General features: G+C 44.5%; 1 protein-coding gene across 1 annotated transcript; it reads right to left on the bottom strand.

The window, feature by feature from the left end:
* Positions 1-5,556: 5,556 nt before the first annotated feature.
* Positions 5,557-20,814, bottom strand: LOC116502568 (major histocompatibility complex class I-related gene protein-like). Its single transcript, XM_032208442.1, has 6 exons — positions 20,708-20,814; positions 13,325-13,523; positions 12,289-12,619; positions 11,443-11,730; positions 10,401-10,463; positions 5,557-5,764 (listed from the first exon to the last, which is right to left on the bottom strand). Exons 1-6 carry the CDS (start codon positions 20,812-20,814, stop codon positions 5,700-5,702), a joined length of 1,053 nt encoding a protein of 350 aa, XP_032064333.1. The 3' UTR covers positions 5,557-5,699.
* Between the last annotated feature and the right edge of the window lie 700 nt (positions 20,815-21,514).

Genomic DNA, 21,514 nt, shown 5'->3' with positions numbered 1-21,514 from the left:
CCCCTTCCCACCATCTCACCCTCCTTACATTCCCTTCTCACTCCCTCTTAATTCCCCCCTCTTCTTTCCCTCTACACCTCGCTTCGGTGTATTTCTAGTATTCATTGGTCTATTTGTTTTGTACTAAAACAAAAGAAAAATAAAAGGAAAGAAAGAAGAAAAGAAAAAAAGAAAAAAAAAGCAACAGTATCCAAGTGCATTCATTGTTCTGAAAATTGAGACTATACTTCCACCCTCCCACCCACCCACCCCCTGAACCCCCCTCCCTGACCCCCTTCCGACTTCCCAGGTCCCATTCCCGGCATTGTTCTTTATCAAGCAAAGTCTGGAGTATATTGAAACCAAATAGATTAGAAGTTACAAAATAATAAAAAATAATAAAAAATAAAGAACGAAAAAGAAAAGAATAATAAAAAGAAAAAGAAAAAAGGGGGGGGAACCCCCCCCAAGAAAGAGAAGTCAATATACTCTCTAACATTAAACTCGGCTTCTCATTATTTTTAAAATCTTAAACAATGTCTTTACCTGCTTCCGCATACAAATTCTATACCTCCCATCCTGCCTTTACCCGTGTCCGCATATATATTTTATCCTCATCCATTGCTCCTCTCATATTTACTCCACCCTCGTGTAGACTCTCCAGATAATCTTTCTTAACCTTGTATTCAAATAACAATTTATACAAAAATCAGCTTACATTCTGGATCAAGATAATCTAATTGAACTTTCACTACCCTTCCATCTACCCCACGCCACCCGACTCCATTCATCCCAAACCACAATCCAAGAAAACTATGATCTCCGCTCTCCTCGCCCCAAAGAATAGGTCATGCGCAGTTTAAATTAAGATTCAAACAAGTCTTATATAAGTCCCGTACAATATATGTCCAAATTCAGCACCGCTTCTTTCAGTCTCAATATCTCTTCATCGGTATACAGCTTTGTCATTTAATACCAGACAGGAGTCCTGAAATTTTATTCAAATTAAAAATTTAAGAAGTATTTTAAAGGCATAGCTGGATCTTTATTCTTTACTCTTCTGCCCTTCCGGAAAGGGAAAGCAACACCCTCCGCCTTGTAGCCACATGTCCCGCTGCTTATCTTCTCCTTCTCCTTGTTTTTCTCCAAGTCCGGGTGAGTCAGGAAGTCCCGCCTTCAAAGTTTTGTAGTAAAAATCTCGGGCTTCGCAAACAGAATTGAGACGATATTTTTGGTTCTCAAATGTGACTGTGATACCAGATGGCACTTCCCATTTATATTGTATCTGAGAATCTCTGAGTTTTTCAGTTAAGAAAGTGTAGTCTCTCCTTGCTCTTAATATTTGAGATGGTATTTCTTTAAGAACAATCAAGTCCTGTCCATCGATTCGCAGCCTGTTATTGTAGAACTTCTGTATTATCGCATTTCTGGATTCTCTTGTGGTGAAATATATAATTATGTCCCTCGGAAGCTGTCGTTGTTTTGCTACACACGAGTTCTGGCGATAAATTTTTTGAATCTGCCAATCAAAGTTAAATCCCGGACTTCCCACCGAACGTCTGAAAGCTTCAAAAAAGGTCTGTTTCAAATTCTCCTGTTCCTTTTCACGCAATCCTCTGACTCTTATTGCAAACGCAGTCTTATTGTAATTTATCATAATGAGTTGTTTTTGAGCATTTTCAACTTCCTGTTGTAACGTTTGAATTTTAGATGTCAAATTAAAATTAGTTTTTTCCAAAAGTTCCAATTTGTCCTCCATTTCAGAAACATAGCCTGTCATAACAGTCATAACTCTGATCGTATCTTCCCTTGTTTGAGCAATCTTGGCGTCCAGTTTATCATATAAGTCCGATAAAAGTTGTTTAATTTCCTGTCTGAACTCTTTAAGGGTTTCAAAAAGAAATTCTTGCGTTAAGAGATCTCCAGTAGAGGGCGTGGGAGGCAAGGGCAGCGATTTTGTAACAATTTCTTGAGATGTATTATTAAGGAAACGCTTAGACTGCTTCGATTTGGGAGCCATTATAAAAAATGCACAAACAAACAAAGTCTCTGCTCCCCTCGGTTTTAAATGGGATACTATTTATAGACTTTTAACAGTTAATAAGGAGAAGTCTTCAGGAGAATAGAACTGATTGAGTGTGTCATATATCAAACGCAGAAGCTATAAAATTGCCATCTTGTAACGCAGCTGGATAAGAAAGCCTTTTACAAAATTGAAGCTGGTATTTTGAATAGTAATAAGAAAAAAATTTACAACTTCAAATTAATATTTGGTTTTGAAGCCGTTTCAAAATTTATCTGCCTGCAGTTAATAAAACTCTATTGCCTGAATATGCAGCTTTAAATAAAGAGGCTGTGTTCCCCTTTTATTTTGAAGTTAAGGTTTGGCAAAACTTTCAGTGAGTAAACATTGTAACAAGACCGTTCAGCAGATTCATCACCATTTAACTTCCAGATAAGCAAAGTTAATGAAGGAGTAACATTCTTGTAGAAATAAAGCTAATTAAAAAGCTTCTGCTGGCCTATTGTGAAACCAAAACATCTAATAAGCAATCTCTTTTGTTTTGAATTCTTGTGAATTCTTGTGAGGATTAACAAAAAGTGTTCATTATTACCGGAGAAACCAGCCTGCTCGGCGCCATTTTAAAAGCCTCTAAGTAAATAATTTTTCGGAGGAGAAAAAGAAAAGAAGCTAAAATGTTGATAAACAATTATTGTGCACGGAAATGGATCCAGCTCGTGATAAGATTAAATCAAACAAAACTTAGAACTGAGTGGGAGAGACCTACTTTGTCCTGCACAAGGCAGTTTGAAGTTCCCAGCACGGACAGCCGTTCTGCCTTGGGCTAGCCCCCCTTTCCCTGCAAGCACAAAAGCTGCAAAAATCGAAGAGCATTTGCCAGCAAAACAGTTTCTTCTTTCCTTCTTGCCTGAAGGATAAGAAACCTGATAAGACGTCAGATGGAAGATCCTCTAAACAGGTACGTAGCCAGGAATTCGGAGGCAGCTGATTTTTTTGCTGCCACCACCAGCAGGCTCCTCCCAGGAAGCCCAAGTTAATATTTGGTTTTAAAGCCATTTCAAAATTTATCTGCCTGCAGTTAATAAAACTCTATTGCCTGAATATGCAGCTTTAAGTAAAGAGGCTTTTATTTTGAAGTTTAAGGCTTGGCAGAACTTTCAGTGAGTAAACATTGTAACAAGACCGTTCAGCAGATTCATCACCATTTAACTTCCAGATAAGCAAAGTTAATGAAGGAGTAGAAATGAAACTAATTAAAAAGCTTCTGCTCGCCTATTGTGAAACCAAAACATATGATAAGCAATCTCTTTTGTTTTGAATTCTTGTGAATTCTTGTGAGGATTAACAAAAAGTGTTCATTATTACCGGAGAAACCAGCCTGCTCGGCGCCATTTTAAAAGCCTCTAAGTAAATAATTTTTCGGAGGAGAAAAAGAAAAGAAGCTAAAATGTTGATAAACAATTATTGTCCACGGAAATGGATTCAGCTCGTGATAAGATTAAATCAAACAAAACTTGGAACTGAGTGGGGGAGACCTACTTTGTCCTGCACAAGGCAGTTTGAAATTCCCAGCACGGATAGCTGTTCTCCCTTGGGCTAGCCCCCCTTTCCCTGCAAGCACAAAAGCTGCAAAAATCGAAGAGCATTTGCCAGCAAAACAATTTCTTCTTTCCTTCTTGCCTGAAGGATAAGAAAACCTGATAAGACGTCAGATGGAAGATCCTCTAAACAGGTACGTAGCCAGGAATTCGGAGGCAGCTGATTTTTTTTGCTGCCACCACCAGCAGGCTCCTCCCAGGAAGTCCTGCCTGGTGCCTTTCTCAAAGAGAACAAAGCAGCTGCCACCCCTCCCCTAAAGTGGCCCATGTTGCACTGCAGTTTCGTGAACTGCACTGGTTTTCAATTTGCTTCCGAGCCCAATCCCAGGTGCTGGTTATCACCTTTAAAGGCACACTTTTCTGCCTCCTTCTCCATCCGGCTCAGTTTTACTTTAACTGTATTTTTAAATTTAAGGCTTATATTTATTATTTTACTGGGTTTTTTTCTACATTTTATTTGATATCTGTAAGCTCCGTAGAGTAGCCTTTCATGAGAGTTGTGGCATACAAGTTTGATAAATGTCCCAAAGGTCCTTTTTCAAGGGGCAACAGGGGCTTCTGGTTTTTCTTCAAGGATGATTTGCTTCTCATCCAAGAAGCTTCTTCAGTTCAGAAGAACTCTCTAAAAGAATGCAAATGTCCAGCTCTCGGCAAGAAATATAAATACAGGCAATTCCATTCTCCACCATCCAGTCAAAGCTAAAGAAGCTTCTTGGATGGGAAGCACAGTGTGTCAGGTCCCCAATGGGATTAAAGGGTGAAAATGAGCTTAACACTTTGCACAGACTTTTCAGATTCCACTTGGCTTCTCTGCAATCACTGTCTCTCAGTAAAAGTTTCCTTATGAACTACCACCATTTCAAGGCTGTCCTGAGAAGATAGATGAAGCTGCCCCTGTTTCCTCCAGTGAGGTCGCCCACTACACTGCTAAAGATTGGACACTGAAGCAAGTTTTGAACTGGGTGTGGAGGGGGAGGCCCAAGAGACCTATAAAAGGACTGCAGGCAGGCAGGGTCTTTGCTAGTTATCTGAGTCACTAATAAAGAGCTGTTGTTACTGAAGTCAAAATCTGCCTCATCCATTCCCATGATCTAACACTGAGACTGGGGGGAAGTGATGAAATTTTACTTCTAATTGGGAAGGGAGGAACCAGTTTAAAGCCGGTTTTCCACCAGGAATATGCCAAATTGATATGTCCTAATAAAAATATTGTTTGAGGAACCTGTCTGCCTCAGAGTTCGTATTGAACAGGTTTTATTACTAGTATTCGTGACACCTGGCCATGTAAACGTTGACGGGCAAAAGGTTTTAAAACACTGAAAGTACAAACACTTCACCTTCTGAGACTTCCGTGCATTGGAATGGGGATCCTGGGTTGACCATAGGCTGGCTGATCATTCTGACACCAGACTCTGTTGCTCCTGCTTCAGCCGGTGCCTGTAAAGATACCGCCAACTCTCCAGCCGATGATTGACACCTTGTGACCATCGGGTGCTTCTGTTTTTGCATGGACAATTTTGACACAATGGCTTTGAGGGCATTCTGAGGCCCCGATGACCCACAGGATGCTTCATGCTGTAAAGAGAGAAAATGAAGGAAGTCAGCATCCCAGCTCATATAAGTGATGGGTATTTTCCGTCCTCTTATCACCACAATCTTAACAGTCCCCCCAATGCTCTTCCAAGTCCCATTTCCTTCTTCCCCCTCCAATTCTTCCTGAACAGAACCCTGCTCTCCCTTTCCTCACCCCACTCCTGTTCCTTCCCTGTCTCCCACTCCTCCCTCTGAGCTGGTGGGCCAGCAGGACTGAGCTGGGCTGGATCTTCCTTGCAGAGCAGTTGACTAGAGGGTCCCCAGCAGAAGGGATTCAGCCCCAGAGAAACTCCGGAGGCCCATAATTCCTCCATGGTTGTCTTGGGGATCAATTTCTCCCCCCCCCCAACCTTCATGGTCTTGAGTTTCTGGTGTATTCCAAGTCCAGAGTTTTGTGTTGAGACTCCAGCAATAATCAGACTCACCTCTACAGGTACTTGGGGTTGGAGAATTGTCTGTGATTGAATCTCACCACCTGTACCATAAACAAGGGGAAAAGCAGCCATTTAAGGAAAAATATAATAAGATTTCACTTGCTGGGATATATTTTTCCTAAATCTCCACCACTGGCCTGATAGAATGAAACCCAGGAGAGTGCCTTTCGCTCTCCAACCCCAAATTGACTTAGAATTGGAAAAATTAATTGGCCAGGGGATCCTAGAGCCGGTAGATCATGCTGGATGGGAGACCCCTATAGTGATTCTGGTCAAGCCGGACAGTCAATCTGCACCTGTGCGGACTATATGTGTACAATAAACAATGTGTTGCAGTAGAGCGCTTACCCTGTACCCATTGTACAACATTTACTGCAATCATTGGGGCCCTGAAAAGTTTTTGCAAAACTAGACATGGTGCAGGCATACCTGGTTGCCTGTAGATGGCGCCACAGCGGAGGCACAAAATATTGTGACGCATAGGGGTGCCTTTAAATGCAACCGCCTACAATTCAGCATTGGTATTGCCCCTGGACTGTTCCAAAGTGTCATGGAATGACTTTTGCAGGGGATACCAAGAGTTGTCCCCTATTTTGACGACATATTGATATCTGCCTCAAATAAGGAACAACTAATTAAAAGAGTTAGAACTGTTTTGACCAGAATCAGTGAAAAGGGCCTCCATTTAAAAAAGGAAAAGTGCTAAATTTACGTGTTGTTGTTAATGAAGCCTGAGTTTGACTCATCCGTTCTTATGATCTAACACCGAGACTGGGGGGAGGTGATGAAAATTTACTTTTCATTTGGAAGGGTTGACATCTGGCCATGTAAACATTGACGGGCAACAGGTTTTCAAACACTAAAAGTGCAAACACTTCACCTTCTGAGACTTCCATGCATTGGCATGGAGATCCTGAGTTGTCCATAGGCTGGCTGATCGTTCTCACTCCAGACTCTGTTGCTCCTGCTTCAGACGGTGTCTGTAAAGAAAATGAAAATGAAGGAAGTCAGCATCCCAGTTCATATAAGTGATGGGTGTTTTCCCTCCTCCTATCACCACAATCTTAACAGTCCCCCCAATGCTCTTCCAAGCCCCATTTTCTTCTCCCCCCTCCAATTCTTCCTGGACAGAACCCTGCTCCCCCTTTCCTCACCCCACTCCTGTTCCTTCCCTGTCTCCCACTCCTCCCTCTGAGCTGGTGGGCCAGCAGGACTGAGCTGGGCTGGATATTTCTTGCAGAACATTTGACCAGAGGGTGTCCAGCTGTCTTGGGGATCAATTTCCCACCCCAACAACTTTCATGGTCTTGAGTTTCTGTTGTATTCCAAGTCCAGAGTTTTGTCTTGTGGGGTGCCACAGGGTTCAGTCCTGTCCCCCCTCCTATTCAACATCTACATGAAGCCGCTGGGTGAGATCATACGACAGCACAGGATAAAGTACAATCAATATGCAGATGGTACTCAATTATATCTACCTGCCCCGTGCCAGCTCAGTGTAGTGGCAGCCGTGATGTGCCGATGCCTGGAAGCTGTCAGGATCTGGTTGGGGATGAACAAATTGGTACTCAATCCCGACAAGACCGAGTGCCTTTGGATGTTGCCCCCGAGGGACAGTTCAGACAGTCCGTCCTTGATCCTGGGGGGTGAAAATTTACACCCCTCAGAGAGGGCTCGCAATTTGGGGGTCCTCCTGGATTCGCAGCTGACACTTGAACACCATCTTTCAGCTGTGACCAGGGGGGCCTTTGCCCAGGTTCACCTGGTACACCAATTGAGGCCTTACTTGGACAGGGGGGCACTTCAGAAGGTCACTCAGGCCCTTGTCACCTCAAAGCTCAATTATTGCAATGCGCTCTATATGGGGCTACCCTTGAAAAGCGTTCGGAGACTACAGCTAGTCCAGAATGCAGGCGCGTGAGCGATATTGGGTATACCGAGATACACCCATATTACACCTGTCCTCCGCGAGCTGCACTGGCTGCCAATTGGTCTCCGGACACAATTCAAGGTGTTGGTTATTACCTTTAAAGCCCTACATGGCTTAGGACCAGCCTATCTGCGAGACCGCCTACTGCCATACACCTCCAGACGGCCGATAAGATCCCACAGGGTGGGCCTCCCTCAGATACCGTCAGCCAGACAGTGTCGGCTGGCAGGCCCCTGGAGGAGAGCCTTCTCTCTGGCTGCTCCGACCCTGTGGAATCAGCTACCCCCAGAGGTCCGGACCTTACCCACACTCATGGCCTTCAGGAAAGCCGTTAAAACCTGGCTGTTCTGGCAGGCCTGGGGCTGTTGACATTAGTGTTAAGGTCCAGCCCCAATTAGAACGTATGTGTGTTGTGAATTTTAAACTATTTTTTACTTATTTTACTTTCTTTTTTCTTTTTTTTCTTCTTTCATTGTAAGCCGCCCGGAGGACTCCGGGCGGCCTATAAATTTAATAAATGAAATGACATGACTCCAGCAATTATCAGACTCACCTCTACAGTTACTTGGGGTTGAGGAATTGTCTGTGATTGAATCTCACCTTCTGTACCAGAAACAAGGGGGAAAGCAGCCATTTCAGAAGAAATATAATTAGATTTCACTTGCTGGGATATATTTTTCCTAAACCGCCACCACTGGCCTGATAGATGACAAAAAAGAGAGGACATCTCATTTATTGCTTAGGTAAAGAGCTTTTGCCTGACCTGGACAAGGATTTATGTTTAAGACCTTGAAAGGCCCAGATGATACAATTGTCTGGATTTTAACTCAGCATCTTGAAAATAGCAACAGCACTCGGACGTATATACCGCTTCACAGTGCTCTACAGTCCCCTCTGAGCAGTTTAGAGAGTCAGCATATTTCCCCCAATAATCTGGGTCCTCATTTTACCGACCTTGGAAGGCTGGAAGGCTGAGTCAACCTTGAGCCTGGTGAGAATTGAAGTGCCAAATTTCAGTCAGCAGAAGTAGCCTGCAGTACTGCATTCTAATCATTACACTACCTCGGCTCTTAGAGACAAGAAGGAGGGAGAAAGGAGTATCTGTTATCCCATTATCTTTATGATGGCTGAAGGGCAAAAATGTTGGTTGAGAAGATGTGCTGGACTACGAGAAAATGAAAAGTTAACATCAAAATTAAAACTCCCCAGGTTCCTTTTAGAGATCTTACAGGACATCCCAATTCTTGATTGACAAGATGTGCTCACCACAAATATAAAGGAACATGCCTGGTGGTTATTGCCAGTGTTCTCCTCTACCCCTACTTGCAATTTTTACCACTGCACCTTCTCTCTTTTGTCCTGTTCTAGGGGTGAACATTCTGGAATTACAGGAAATTGAAAAATGGCTGCATAGTTTCTTCTTCCTTTGTGACTCCCATTGAAAATGTTGTTGGTGGGTCAGGGGCTTATGGTGGGTCAGTCTATGGCAACCTGCCTCTCCCAACTCACTATGGGGCAACTCACTACAGGCAACTTGCCATGGAACAACTTGCAACAGGATGTTAAACTAATATCAAAGAAATGCTGCACAAACATCTATGTTACATGCACTGATAACCCCATTAATTTTAGATCTGTATCAATTAATTCTCTGTCCCCACTGTTCAGTTTAAAAGTTTGTCCAGAAAATCTGTGAATTTAATGCCAAGTAACACAGTCCCTTTCTTGGATGGTGCAAACCATCTCTTTTGTACAATGTTTCATTGGACCAACTGCAGGCATCATGACTAATAAAACCAAAGCCTTCCCTTTTACACCACTCCTTTAGCTGCACATTAAACTCTGCTACACGCTGGCCCTTCCCTCTTTGTTCCTTATATAATGGTAAAACCTCTGAAAAGATAAGCCTACAACCTATGCTACTAAGTTCATACTCCAAGTTCTGGAAATCATTCTGCACAGAAAGTACAGATGGGAGAGATCATTTGTGCCAAGATGTATAATAGCATCAACATCACAGTCCTTACTGGCATTCCTGACTATTTAAGAATACGCCTCTTGTCTCTGCTGGCAGTAGCATCTGGCAGACACCTGACCTCTTTCAAAACCTCCATATCCTTTCCTAAATTTACATCCCTTACCATTGAATCACCAACCAGAAGGTGACTTCTCTTTTTGGATACCTTGCTCTTCTTGTGTGACTGATGTGTAATATCTGTTTCACACTTTCCCCTTTCAAAAGTAACTTCTTCATCTTAGACCACGATCCCCTGCTTATTTGAGTCATCATCATCTATCTTGACCTGTCACTTTAGTGTCCCTATTAAGGTCAGCAAGGACACTGTATCTGTTATGCTGGGACAGAGCGAAAGCTTTGTGTTGTGGTCCACAGCTCTCACCCTGCCAGATTGCACGGTTATCCATCCTGCCCTTCTCTGGCAGGATCTTTGTGGTAGAGGGGGCTGATAGCGTGGCAGCTCAATAGAGTGGAATGGCTGAATTGGGCATCTAATTTCTCCTTGGAGAGCACAGATTAGAGATTCTAGATAGGTGATCTGTCCATGTAACTAGTAATTTGTTTACAGTATCAAAATTTGGGGACAGTATCAAAATTTGAAAAGAGTACTGCGAAAGACAGCTGCAAAACAAGGATTGCACGAACTAAGCCAGTCATTTTGAAATCAAATCAAATCACAATATCAAGCACACTAACCCTGAATGTATTATTACTGTTTTAGGCATGCGGGCTGCTACCTTTCTCCTCTGTACTCCCACTCAGTCTCCCCCACTCACAGCCAGCAACTCCTCCCACCAGCCCCCCGGGAAGTTAAAAACTGGGAACTTACATATCAGGAAGAGAATCAAGATCATGGCAATCACAATTCCCAAGGAAATCCACCATATTCTAGCTAAACGGGGAGAAGAAATATGGTTCCAATTAGACAGATGCTGAGGTCCCTGAAGTGGAGATGCTGAGCAACAGAAGCATTTCCCAACCTGTATTGGCCTCCAGGAAGTGCCCCCACCTACAGCCCCTCCCCTCCAGGCTATAGATGGCAGAGGGAATGGCCTTGAAGGGCAGAAGGAAGAGCCATCACCAAGACTGATTAGATGAGGGTGGCTTCAGCCTGGGCCAAGAAATCAGATTAAGGAAAAATTACAAACCCTTCTTGGTTCCCCTGAAGAGAAATGTTCAGATTGCAAGATTCTGTAAATTTCATTTTATACTACAGATAGTCCTCAGTTTACAATCAAATTTGAGAACAAGTTTTCTGGTGCTGAGTCAGTTGTTAAGTGAATTTTCCTCCATTTTATGATCATTCTGGCCACAGTTGTTAAATGAATCACTGCAATTGTTAAGGCAGTAACATGGTTATTGAGTGAATCTGACTTCCCCGTTGATTTTGGTTGCCAGAAGGTCACAAAAGGGGATCAGGTGATCCTGGAACTGTCATAAATATGATTCAGTTGCCAAGTGTCTGAATTTTGATCACGTGACCATGGGGATGCTGCGAGGGTTGTAACTATGAAACGGGTCACAAGTCACTTTTTAAAGTGCCATTGTAACTGGGAACGGTCACTAAACAAACTATGGTAAGTCGAGGACTTCCTGCAAAAGAAGCCCCATGAGATTGGTTTCTTCTGCCAGTCTATCTTGTTGGATTGACAAAAGACCAGTGGAAAAAGTCATTGAATAACATGGGATAATTTCTTAAGACCAGATAATTCTATCAGAAAGGAAAACTTTTTCAGTTTCGGAGCCTCATATCTTTCCAGATTTCCAGATCATCTCATGTCTCCCGTTGCTAAATGCAGGACTGTATATCATAGCTCTATCTGAACAGTAGAGATGACACTTATCCATGTCTTCATCATCCAACCTCTCACCTGTTTCCTTCTTCAAGGCCAAGACCAGGGGCTCCCGCAAGCCCTTGTGCTCCAGGTGACACTGAAAGTGGTTCCTCTCCTTGGGGTGGATCTCAATGCTGAGCAAGACATAATAGGTCCCATCTGAGTTGGGGGCCACGTTCCTTCGGAGGGTCTCATTCTGGCAGACCTCTCTGTCCCTCCTCCAGGTGGCCTGGATCTCCTTGGGGTAGAAGCCAAAGGCCTGGCAGATGAGGACCTCCAGGCTGTCATCCACCACCTTGTGAGTCACCTTCCCCACCGGAGGCTCTGCAAAAACAGCAACACCTGAGTTCCTGGGATTTCTAGAGTTTCTGGCAAATTGATTTAAATATCAAGTCCTCATTTGGTCCCCCTCTCCCTCTTCTCCCTCTCCTCCTCTGAACCTCTGGCACCCACAAAGATGGGAAAATTGAAGCTCTTCCTTTTTTTAAAAAACAAATACATAGAATTCGGAGTAAAGTTGTCAAATTGATCAACATAAACCCTAATTTGGGAATTGATTCAGTCCCCCCCCCCCCACGTTGAATTTGATCAAGTTCCACATAGGAATCAGGAACTAATCTTTTCCTTCTGACCCAAAGTTCATTTCTTTTGCTTTCTAAGATTTTCTCATTGCAATTGGACTGGATCTTATTTTCCCACTCAGTTTCTTTGTCTTTCAAGTCCTTATTTTGGGGTCATTGAAGATTATTTTCCTTCTGTAATATGATGTGAGATTTCTCCTGAATCTTTGCAATGGGTGTCTTGGCTATGTAGGGTAGAAATAATATGGGGAGGGGGAGCCTACAGAAACATGCTCAGTGGAGACCGTCCTTTGCCACTCACCAATCCTCTGCAGAACCTCCTTCTGGTAGGACAGGTATCTCTGAAGCCACTCAATGCAGGTCTTCTCCAGGAAAATTTTGTTTCCGTGGGACCACCTTGGGTCCTCCTCCCACTTCTCCTTCACCTTCTGGGCCTGGGGCTGAGCTGTCACCCATGTAAGAGTCTCCTTGTCGAAGCTGATGAAGTCCCTCCCATCGTAGCCATAATGCAAAAATCCTCTTTTGCTCCCATCTTCCCTGAGTTCACAGCCCAAATTCACCTGCCAGGTGAGACGCCCTGAAAGAAATCCAGAAAGAATGGATGTGAATGAAAAGGGTCCAGGATTCCTCTCCTAAGATCCAATTTATTCTACCTCCCATTCCTCCCAGGGAGAGAAACCCGATTTCTCCTTCCCCTCTTTATCCACAAGGAGAAATGTCTTTTACTTCAGTTAACCCTGTTTGAGCCATGGTGGCACAGTGGTTAGAGTGCAGTACTGCAGGCTACTTCTGTGACTGCCGGATGACTGCGATTTGGCAGATTGAATCTCAACAGGCTCAAGGTTGATTCAGCCATCCATCCTTCTGAGGTCCATAAAATGAGGACCCAGATCGTTGGGGACAAGATGCTGACTCTGTAAACTGCTTAGAGAGGGCTGTAAAGCACTGTGAAGCCATATATACTTTTAAGTGCTGCTATTACTATTGAGGTCAGGCCATGAAGAGTTTTTAAGTGAGAGAGATAATTGGGGGTGGGGATTTGGGGCTCTTCTTTCATTTTCAGGAGTCATTGCTGTCCCTGGCTCTGCTTAGAGCTGAGGTGGCGCAGTGGTTAGAGTGCAGTACTGCAGGCCACTTCAGCTGACTGCTAACTGCAGTTCGGTGGTTCAAATCTCACCGGCTCAAGGTTGACTCAGCCGTCCATCCTTCTGAGTTGGGTAAAATGGGGACCCAGATTGTGGGGGCGATATGCTGACTCTGTAAACCGCTTAGAGAAGGCTGAAAGCCCTGTGAAGTGGTATATAAGTCGAACTGCTATTGCTATTGCTATTGCTTACCTCCAGCATGGTAGTCCAGTTTTGATAACTTATCCAGGTCATCCCTGAAGACCCACTCAGGGCCAGAAACATCTCCTTCTCCACCTCCTCCACCCAGGGCACCAGAGGCTCCGTCTTCCTGGTGAGGCTGTCAAAGCGGATGATGGGCTGGTCATCCAAGTAGCCCCTAATGAGAACTGGTTCTGGCCCTGAGTGGGCTCTGAGAGTTGCGGTAGAAGTAGGACAGGGAATGGGAAGGAGAGGCTGGAGAGGGAAGAGGGAGAAGAGCAGAATTGTGGGGGTCTGTACTACAACACCATCCCCTTCAAGCACTTATTAGAGAGGACTGTCAAGCAGTATCAAGCTGTACAGAAATCTATGTGCTATTGCTATTATCAGAAACAGCCCCTCCCCAACAGGTTCTCTAAACTGGAACAAATGAGCTGAGGATCTTTCCAGTGAGGTCAAAGCTTGATGATAAGGGTGGAGCTGGATGGTGAGGACTCTGCCCAGGCAGGAGAAGGAAGGACCAGGAGAAAGAGGGCAGGGCTGAAGTCTAAAAACTTCTTTTTTCACTTCTACTCTCTGTTCTCCCAGAAATAAAATGCGGGCTGATTACAAATCCGTTACTAAAGTTTTTTAAACTAGGATCGCTGAATCGCGAGAGGAGGAGGATTTTTCCTTCTGGGAAAGGCGTTTGGGACTGAGCGGGGAGGATGGGGGAGAGAAAGACCCAGCTCAGGACATGAGACCCCCTCCCCGTCTGTTTCCTTTCCCCCTCCCCGTCGCAAACTCACCGCAAAGAGTCCCAAGCACGAAGGACCCCAGCACAACTCCCAAGAGCAAGAGGGGCGCCCGGTGGTGCAGCAGCATCGCTCTCCAACCAGGCGCCCCCGTGCACCTCCAACCGAAGACGCCCTCCGTTAATTCGCTTAGGCGCTGCCTCCGTTCGGGTCCCGTCCGGAACCGCAAAAAAGTCCAACTCTGCCAAATTTCTCCGCTCCGTCCGGGTCCGCGAAGAAGAGAGAACAAAACGCTGCTCCCTTATTGTCTTCCGGGGGTCCTGGAAGGAGGGAGGGAGGGAGGGAGGGGTCCCAAGTGAGACGATGTCCAGACCCAGGCAACGGTAGAGCTCAAACCTCCTGGTCACCCCGTTGTGTGAACGATGCCCTCCTCGCTCATTCTTCTTTCTGAGGCTCTCCGATCGATCCCCCTTCGCCCCCTAGGCCGTCTCGGACTCCGCTTCCTTCCGCCACTCCCCTGTTTTATTTGTACCTGCAACCGAAGACAAAGCTCCGCCAATGACAGTCCTCCGAGCTCCGCTGAAGTTCTCCTCCTGTTCAAAGTCTACGGATCTGTGGCTGCACGTTGATAAAAGTTTGTTTCGCACAGTAATAAAAGGCGCAATAAATGGAAAGAGGTGGCAGTGCTTCCGTCCTTCTGAGACTAGCTACAGTGTTCTAACCAGATCTTTGGGGGTGCGGTGCATGTCTGCTGCAGGAATCTAACCTGGAGGATCGTGAGACTGGAGCTGGCACTCTCACTCAACGACAGAGGGTCAGGTGGTGTTGCAGCCAAATCTGGGCAAAATGATTCCTAGCCAGGATTTCACCCAGTCCTCCAGTGGGAAGGGGCAGGTTTTCAATGGAGAGAAGAGTCTAAGCCCCTCCCTCAATTAACAGTCTCGCTGGAAATTTTAGTCTTACCTTATTTTATCTTTTGTTGAAAACCTTTGGAAAGTTATCCCACTCTTGAAACGAAATGGTGGGCAGCTTACACAGAACACAAACATAGTATATACGCTTAAGGGAAACATCACACAACCAAAAAGGAATAAAAGGGAATAAAAAAGAGATCACACATCCTTCCACTCTGACCTACCCAGTGCTTGGGGGAACAGGCAGGTCGTGTGTGCCTTCTAGAATTTGTTTTTGAAAAAACAGGGGAGGCTTCTGCATCTTCAGGGGGGGAGAGAAGTTCCCTGAGGAGGGGCTCCAGCACCTGGATGCAAAATACCAGAAGAAGACTGGAGAGAGGACTGCAGACTTAGCTCCAGGGATGGCTTGGAGAATGAATTTCATAGAGACTAAAAGAATAGCTCTTCACTCTTTGGGCCTGTCGCTCCCGAAAGCCCCTAGAAGGGACCCTCTCTCTGGGAGATGTAAAGGAGGCTCCCCTTCACAGTCCCTCAAAAGATTGTGACCCTATTTCTCCAAAGATGGAAACTTTGAATTGAATTGAATTGAATTTATTATATTTCTATGCCGCCCTTTTCCCTGAAGGGGACTCGGGGCGGCTCACAACCCAAGTCAAGGGGGGGGGGTACAAATAAGGAAAAAAAAAACACGAACAAACAATACTACAATTTAAAAACACACAATAACCATACCATTCGAGTGGGGACAAAAGCTCATTAGCCCCAGGCCTGTCGGAACAGCCAGGTTTAAGGGCTTTGCGGAAGGCCTGGAAGGTGGTGAGGGTTCGAATCTCCACGGGGAGCTCGTCCGGAGGGCCGGAGCACCACAGAGAAGGCCCTCCTCCAGGTGGTCGCCAGTCAGCATTGGCCAGTGGATGGAATTCGGAGGAGGCCTTATCTGTGGGATCTAATTGGTCTATTGGAGGTAATTGGCAGCAGGCGGTCTCTCAAGTACCCAGGTCCAATACCATGAAGGGCTTTATAAGTGATGACTAGTGCCTTGAAGCGTATCCGAAGACCAATAGGCAGCCAGTGCAGCTCGCGGAGGATAGGTGTAACGTGGGTGTACTGAGGTGCACCCACAATGGCTCACGCGGCTGCATTCTGGACAAGCTGAAGTCTCCGAATGCTCTTCAAGGGCTGCCCCATGTAGAGCTTTGCTCCCAAGGGCCGTGGCAATGGCTGAATAACCCCAGCATCACCCTAGAGCCCATTTATCTTTCAGCTAAGATGCCAGAATGACCCAGATTTGGCATCTGTTGAGCTCTATTCACATGACACCGTTAGGCTCAAATGCCCCAGTCGTGTAGCTGGTTCTTTGCCTGGTGAGGAGCTTCGGGGTGATTCATGCACAATTGGCAGGGATCCCTCATCCCCAAACCTCCCTGTGGGATTTATAAGCAGGAGGTTTGAGGATGGAACAACGGAGTCAGGTAGAGCATTCCAGGCATTGACCACTTTGTTGCTGAAGTCCTATTTTCTGCAATCGAGTTTGGAGCGATTTACCTTGAGTTTGTATCTATTGTGTGTGTGTGTATTATTGCGGTTGAAACTGAAGTAGTCATTGACAGGTAGGACATTGTAGCAGACAATTTTGTGTACTACCCTTAGGTCAGACCGTAGTTGGCGTAGTTCTAGGTTGTCCAAGCCCAAAATTTCGAGCCTGGTGGCATAAGGGATTCTGTTGTGAGCAGAGGAGTGGAGGACTCACTCAATCGTATTAATGTCCAATACACAGTGTGGAATCCAGGCAGATGAGCTGTATTCAAGAATTGGTCTGGCAAAGGTTTTGTACGCCCTAGTTAGCAATACAATGTTACCAGAGAAGAAATTAGGTTAATAAATCTTAATATCCTTTTGGTAATGCTGTTACAGTGAGCTCTGGGGCTTAGATCTTTTGAGATGTGTACTCCTAGGTCTTTGACAGAGTGAGGGTCGTCTACAAGGTCGTGTCAGCCCAGCTTGTATTTGATGTTCTTACTTTTATTGCCAATGTGTAAGACGGAGCATTTGTTGGTTGAGATTTGGTGTTGCCATTTGTTTGACCATTCTGACACATAGTTGAGGTCGCTTTATAGGGCAGCAGAATTGTCGGTGGTGTTAAATAGTTTTACGTCATCAGCGAAGACATAATATGATCGCAAGGGTCATTTATGTAGAGCAGCAAGAGTGTGGGTCCTCAAACACTGCCTTGAGGGGACACCGCTGTTAACTGCTACAGGATTTGATAGGGCACTCCCTCTTTTGACTACTTGTTGCCAGTTGGAGAGGAACGCAGCTATACCCTTGTGCAGGGATCTGGAAATGCCATATGAGGTTAGTTTTAACAGTAGTGTCAGGCATGCCTCCTTCAATATCCTAGAAAGGAAAACATCAACTCCCTTTTAATAGAGATAAAGTACTTTTACTAGATGTGAAGCGAAAGGAAAGCAAGATCTGAGCCAGAAAGGCGGGAACATATACATATCAAATGTTTACCCAGCACCCTCCCCCCAGTTCCCCAACCCATTGTCCAATCTGCAACTCCCTAAGGCAGTGATGGGCAACCTTTTTGGCGTGGTGTGTCAAAAATCGGCAAAAAATCGAGCATAACTCGCGTTGTGTGTCACTTCGACAAAAACATAATTTTGCGCAATTTATAGTTTAAACTACAAAAATGTATAATTGCAATATATAATTGTATTTAATAAACCAAAAACAAATTATTTAACATACCTGCTTAGTAACTTCTTTGTTCATCAGTCGATTTCGTATGTTGCCCTTGATATTATTGAACTTGTTTGGGGTGCCGTGAACCAGGGCTGTGGAGTCGGCTGCTTCCAGCTCCACATCCTCATCAACATGCCGCTCCAGCCCGCCCCAAGAGAACTCAGATATTCTCTTAATAATTGCATCTTTATTCTGCATATCGTGAAATAGAACTGGCGCACATCTTAGGAGAGTTTCTTTAATAAATTCTCCCTCATTAAGCGCTTTTGCATGCTGAGCTATGGAGTGAGCAATGCTCAAACTTGCAGAGTTTAAATTTGCAGAGCCTTTCATAAATAAACAGCGCACTGTTCCCGCGCTCCTCTCCTGCGGGTCCTCCCTCGCCGCGCTGATGACGTGTGTGCGCACGGCACGCACGCCTTACCAGCAGCCCCTGCGCTCAGAAAGGGGCGGCGGTGATACAGTGAGTGTGGGCGGGGGAGATCACACGTCCCGCCCCCCCGTTCCTCCAGCACAGATTCTTTCATCCTCGGCGGCCATGCAGGAGCCGAGGATGAATCGCATGAAATCCTGTGCATGTCACCCCAAATGGCTATGTGTGTCAGCACTGACACGCGTGTCATAGGTTCGCCATCACTGCCCTAAGGTGTCATGTGGGGTGCATCTTCAAACAGCCTCATCAAGTTGGTATGCGAAATGGTTGGCCTTGACCAAGTCCAAACATCAGCCACCAGCATATGCAGAAGATGGTGAGAACAAGACTCCTCCAGTACAATATAATTCCCTTCCCCAATACTATGCACGTTCCTATGGCAACTGATAGCAAGCAAGCATAGCAAGCAAAACAGAGGCTGACAAATAGTTTATCATGTACCACTTATTTTCTTATTTTCTTCAACCTCACGATCTAATGTGGTATATTGCCTAAAGGTTTGGTAAATGCATTCTAAGAATTCCCCTGGATTTTCATCCTTTTTCTGTTGAATTTGATAGACCTTCCCTAAGTTCTTAACTTTTTGTTTGAGTCCTAACAAAACTAAGGTCCAATAGTTTTGCAGCTGAATGGACTAAGGTTCCCAATCTGGTTCCTCCAGTAACCATGTCCAGTCCGGATCTTTTGCATGATCCTTCTGAAAAGGCTTATTTATGGTTCCCTTCACCAGCCTTCTTTCCTCTGGGGTTCATAAAATTTCCATCGGACTTTGTATGGCTGCCCAAGCAGACTGGTGAGTCCGGAAAATGAATGCAAAAAGGACATGCATCTCATCTGGATTTTCTCTATAAGCAGGAATTTGATTTTTCCAATTATATAAATCAGCCATTGAGAATGGAGCATATATCCACACCTTACGTAGCTCCCCCTCAACTCCTGGCAATAAAAATTCCCTTAGGGGCAATTTGAATTTTTAAAAAAAATCTCAACTGCTCCCTTGGACTGGGTTTGTGGTCTCCTTGATCTGTCCCTTCAAGTAACCTTTTTGGTTTTCTTCCTCCTGGCCCCACCTAATAGGACCATCTATTCTTTCTAACCAATATCTGATTCAACCTTTTGTCTCCCTGGGTCTCCTACGTCTTCAGTGTCAACCATTTCATGTCAAAGAGACACAGGTGGAGGACACTGATGTCAGAGACTCTCTCTCTTTTCTTTTATTTCTTTTTAAAGACTTAAACACATCAACAAGGACAAACACACAAGTTAAAACAACACAGAACTAAATGTTTCATTGAGACTCTCTTTTCTTTCTCTCTCCTCCTTGAGGCTTGTTACCCATTCTAGTAACTGATTATATCTCAGGTTTTCTAAGAGTGTTGTATCCTGTCCACCCAGGACTACACACCTAACAACTTTCTTCTTCTTCTTCTTCTTCTTCTTCTTCTTCTTCTTCTTCTTCTTCTTCTTCTTCTTCTTCTTCTTCTTCTTCTTCTTCTTCTTCTTCTTCTTCTTCCTGGGGTGTTCAATATCTTCTCTTTTTGAATACTTTTTTATTACCTGCTGTCACTGCCCTTTCATTTAATAACCAAGAAAGAAACCACTCCAGTCCATATTTCAGAATTAAGTGTACTTTTACTGGCTACAAACGAAAAGAAGCAAAGCAAAGCTGAATCTGAATAAAAAGGGACGAAAGCAATAGATATCAATACAAGATTCAATCCCATCCCCTTCGGACCCCAGTCCATAGTCCAATCATATTTCACGCCAACTGTCAGGTGGGAGACATCTTCGAAAATCATCATCATGTAATGGCAAAAAACAGGGTCTGCCTTTCTACTTACGTAAGAATAGGAGACAATTGCCTTTTTTCCAGAAGAGAAAGGTTTATTGAATGCATTCAAGAGACCAGTAGATTGCACCTAAACTGATCTGCCTTAGGTACATTTGACAGAGGTTTTATACCTTTGAAATGGTTATTACAAATCATATAAACGTCATATAGGCGTGCACTAATACAGGTCATAACTTCTCACCTCAGCACAAAGTTATTTCGGGTAAAATTACAAATATTTAAGGAAAATTACAATACATGATTACAATACATGATTCCCAAACCACAATAGGGAAGTAAAGTAAAGCTAAAAGAGAAGTGAATCTTGGTTACTCATGCAGAAAAAGGAAAATGTCAGAACGCCACCCAGATATATTGCTAAAAATATGGTTAACCTATAGCTTGTTTACAAGATGAACTTTGCCTTGGCATGAGCTGTGCCTATGACTAAGATATTGTGGTTAAGTCTTCTCCTACTTGCGAAAAGCACGCTTCCTGCGTTTCAAGCAAAATAATAGTTCCTTGTTCTTGTTCGTTAGGTGAAAGTGCATAAGCAGAGTTTTTGATTTTAGGTTTTAGAATTAGACAAAGACAAGTAGCCTGATTAAGTATTTAGGGGTTCAATGATGGACCCCATGCTGTTTCATTCCCCCCTGTTGAAACTTCACCCAATCCTAAGATTATTGTGGAGTTTCATAAGTATCAGGCTCCCTATTGCCTATGAGCCCCACATACTCATGTTCCTCTCCTGTGTGTCCCATCAGCGTTAGGACCTTGGCAGTAGCCCGTTTTTCCACCATGAGAGATAAAGTACTGCTGATAGCACGAACAAAAAGAGGCATAATGCAGGGGATGATTATGCATCCGGCTGCAATCAGGCCAATAAAAGTAATGATAGCTTGCCATCCGGGCAATTTTGACAACCAAGAACTAAAATATGAGGCGAGATTCAATCCTTTCCATTCTTGCCCTGGGAAATGAGTGAGCTGTCTCATTTCCGTAGTCAGCTGTTTAATAACACTCCCAGTTTCATCAATTTGAAGACAACAATTTGATAAGTTGAACTTCCCACATACTCCCCCTTCTCTTGCGAGGAGGTAATCGAGAGCCAATCGATTTTGGTATACTGCAGTACGAAGTTTGTCCGTGGCAGTGGAGAGAATATTCAGATTTGTCAATTCTCTCCCCAGCCAGGTCCAACACTGCCTGTAACCTCATGATCCTGTTTATCATGTAAATCGGGTGCGGTATCCCCAAGACCCCATCTTCAGCCCATGTGGCTCTTCCATATGTGCATACAATTCTCTCTGAACTCCATGTATCTGATTTCTCATATTCAGTAAGTTCAAGGAGGAAAAGGTCCTGGTCCCATTTTCTCTAGCAGTGGTTCAGAAGTTACCTTTACAGGGGAGTCATTTTTCCACCGTGAGGGCCCTGACACCTGGTGTTTGTTGGGTGCTCTCCTCCCTCACATATGGTGGCTGCGAGGTACTCCCACTAATCTCATTCCCCCCTGTAGGAGATGGGTCTACATAATCAGGG

The sequence above is a fragment of the Thamnophis elegans genome, chromosome 2 (genome assembly GCF_009769535.1).
Source record: "Thamnophis elegans isolate rThaEle1 chromosome 2, rThaEle1.pri, whole genome shotgun sequence".
In the NCBI taxonomy this organism is placed as follows: domain Eukaryota; kingdom Metazoa; phylum Chordata; class Lepidosauria; order Squamata; family Colubridae; genus Thamnophis; species Thamnophis elegans.
Note: the sequence above shows the minus strand (reverse complement) of the source record. Positions and strands in the feature narration are given on the sequence as shown.

What these genes read in the sequence shown, in the direction of transcription:
- LOC116502568 (XM_032208442.1), bottom strand. Translation starts at nt 20,814, where the DNA reads ATGCCTCTTTTTGTTCGTGCTATCAGCAGTACTTTATCTCTCATGGTG. An exon ending in CACACAGGAGAGGAACATGA is followed by an intron (nt 13,524 to 20,707) that starts GTATGTGGGGCT and finishes CGCAACTCTCAG; the next exon opens with AGCCCACTCAGGGCCAGAAC. An exon ending in ACTGGACTACCATGCTGGAG is followed by an intron (nt 12,620 to 13,324) that starts GTAAGCAATAGC and finishes ATTGGATCTTAG; the next exon opens with GAGAGGAATCCTGGACCCTT.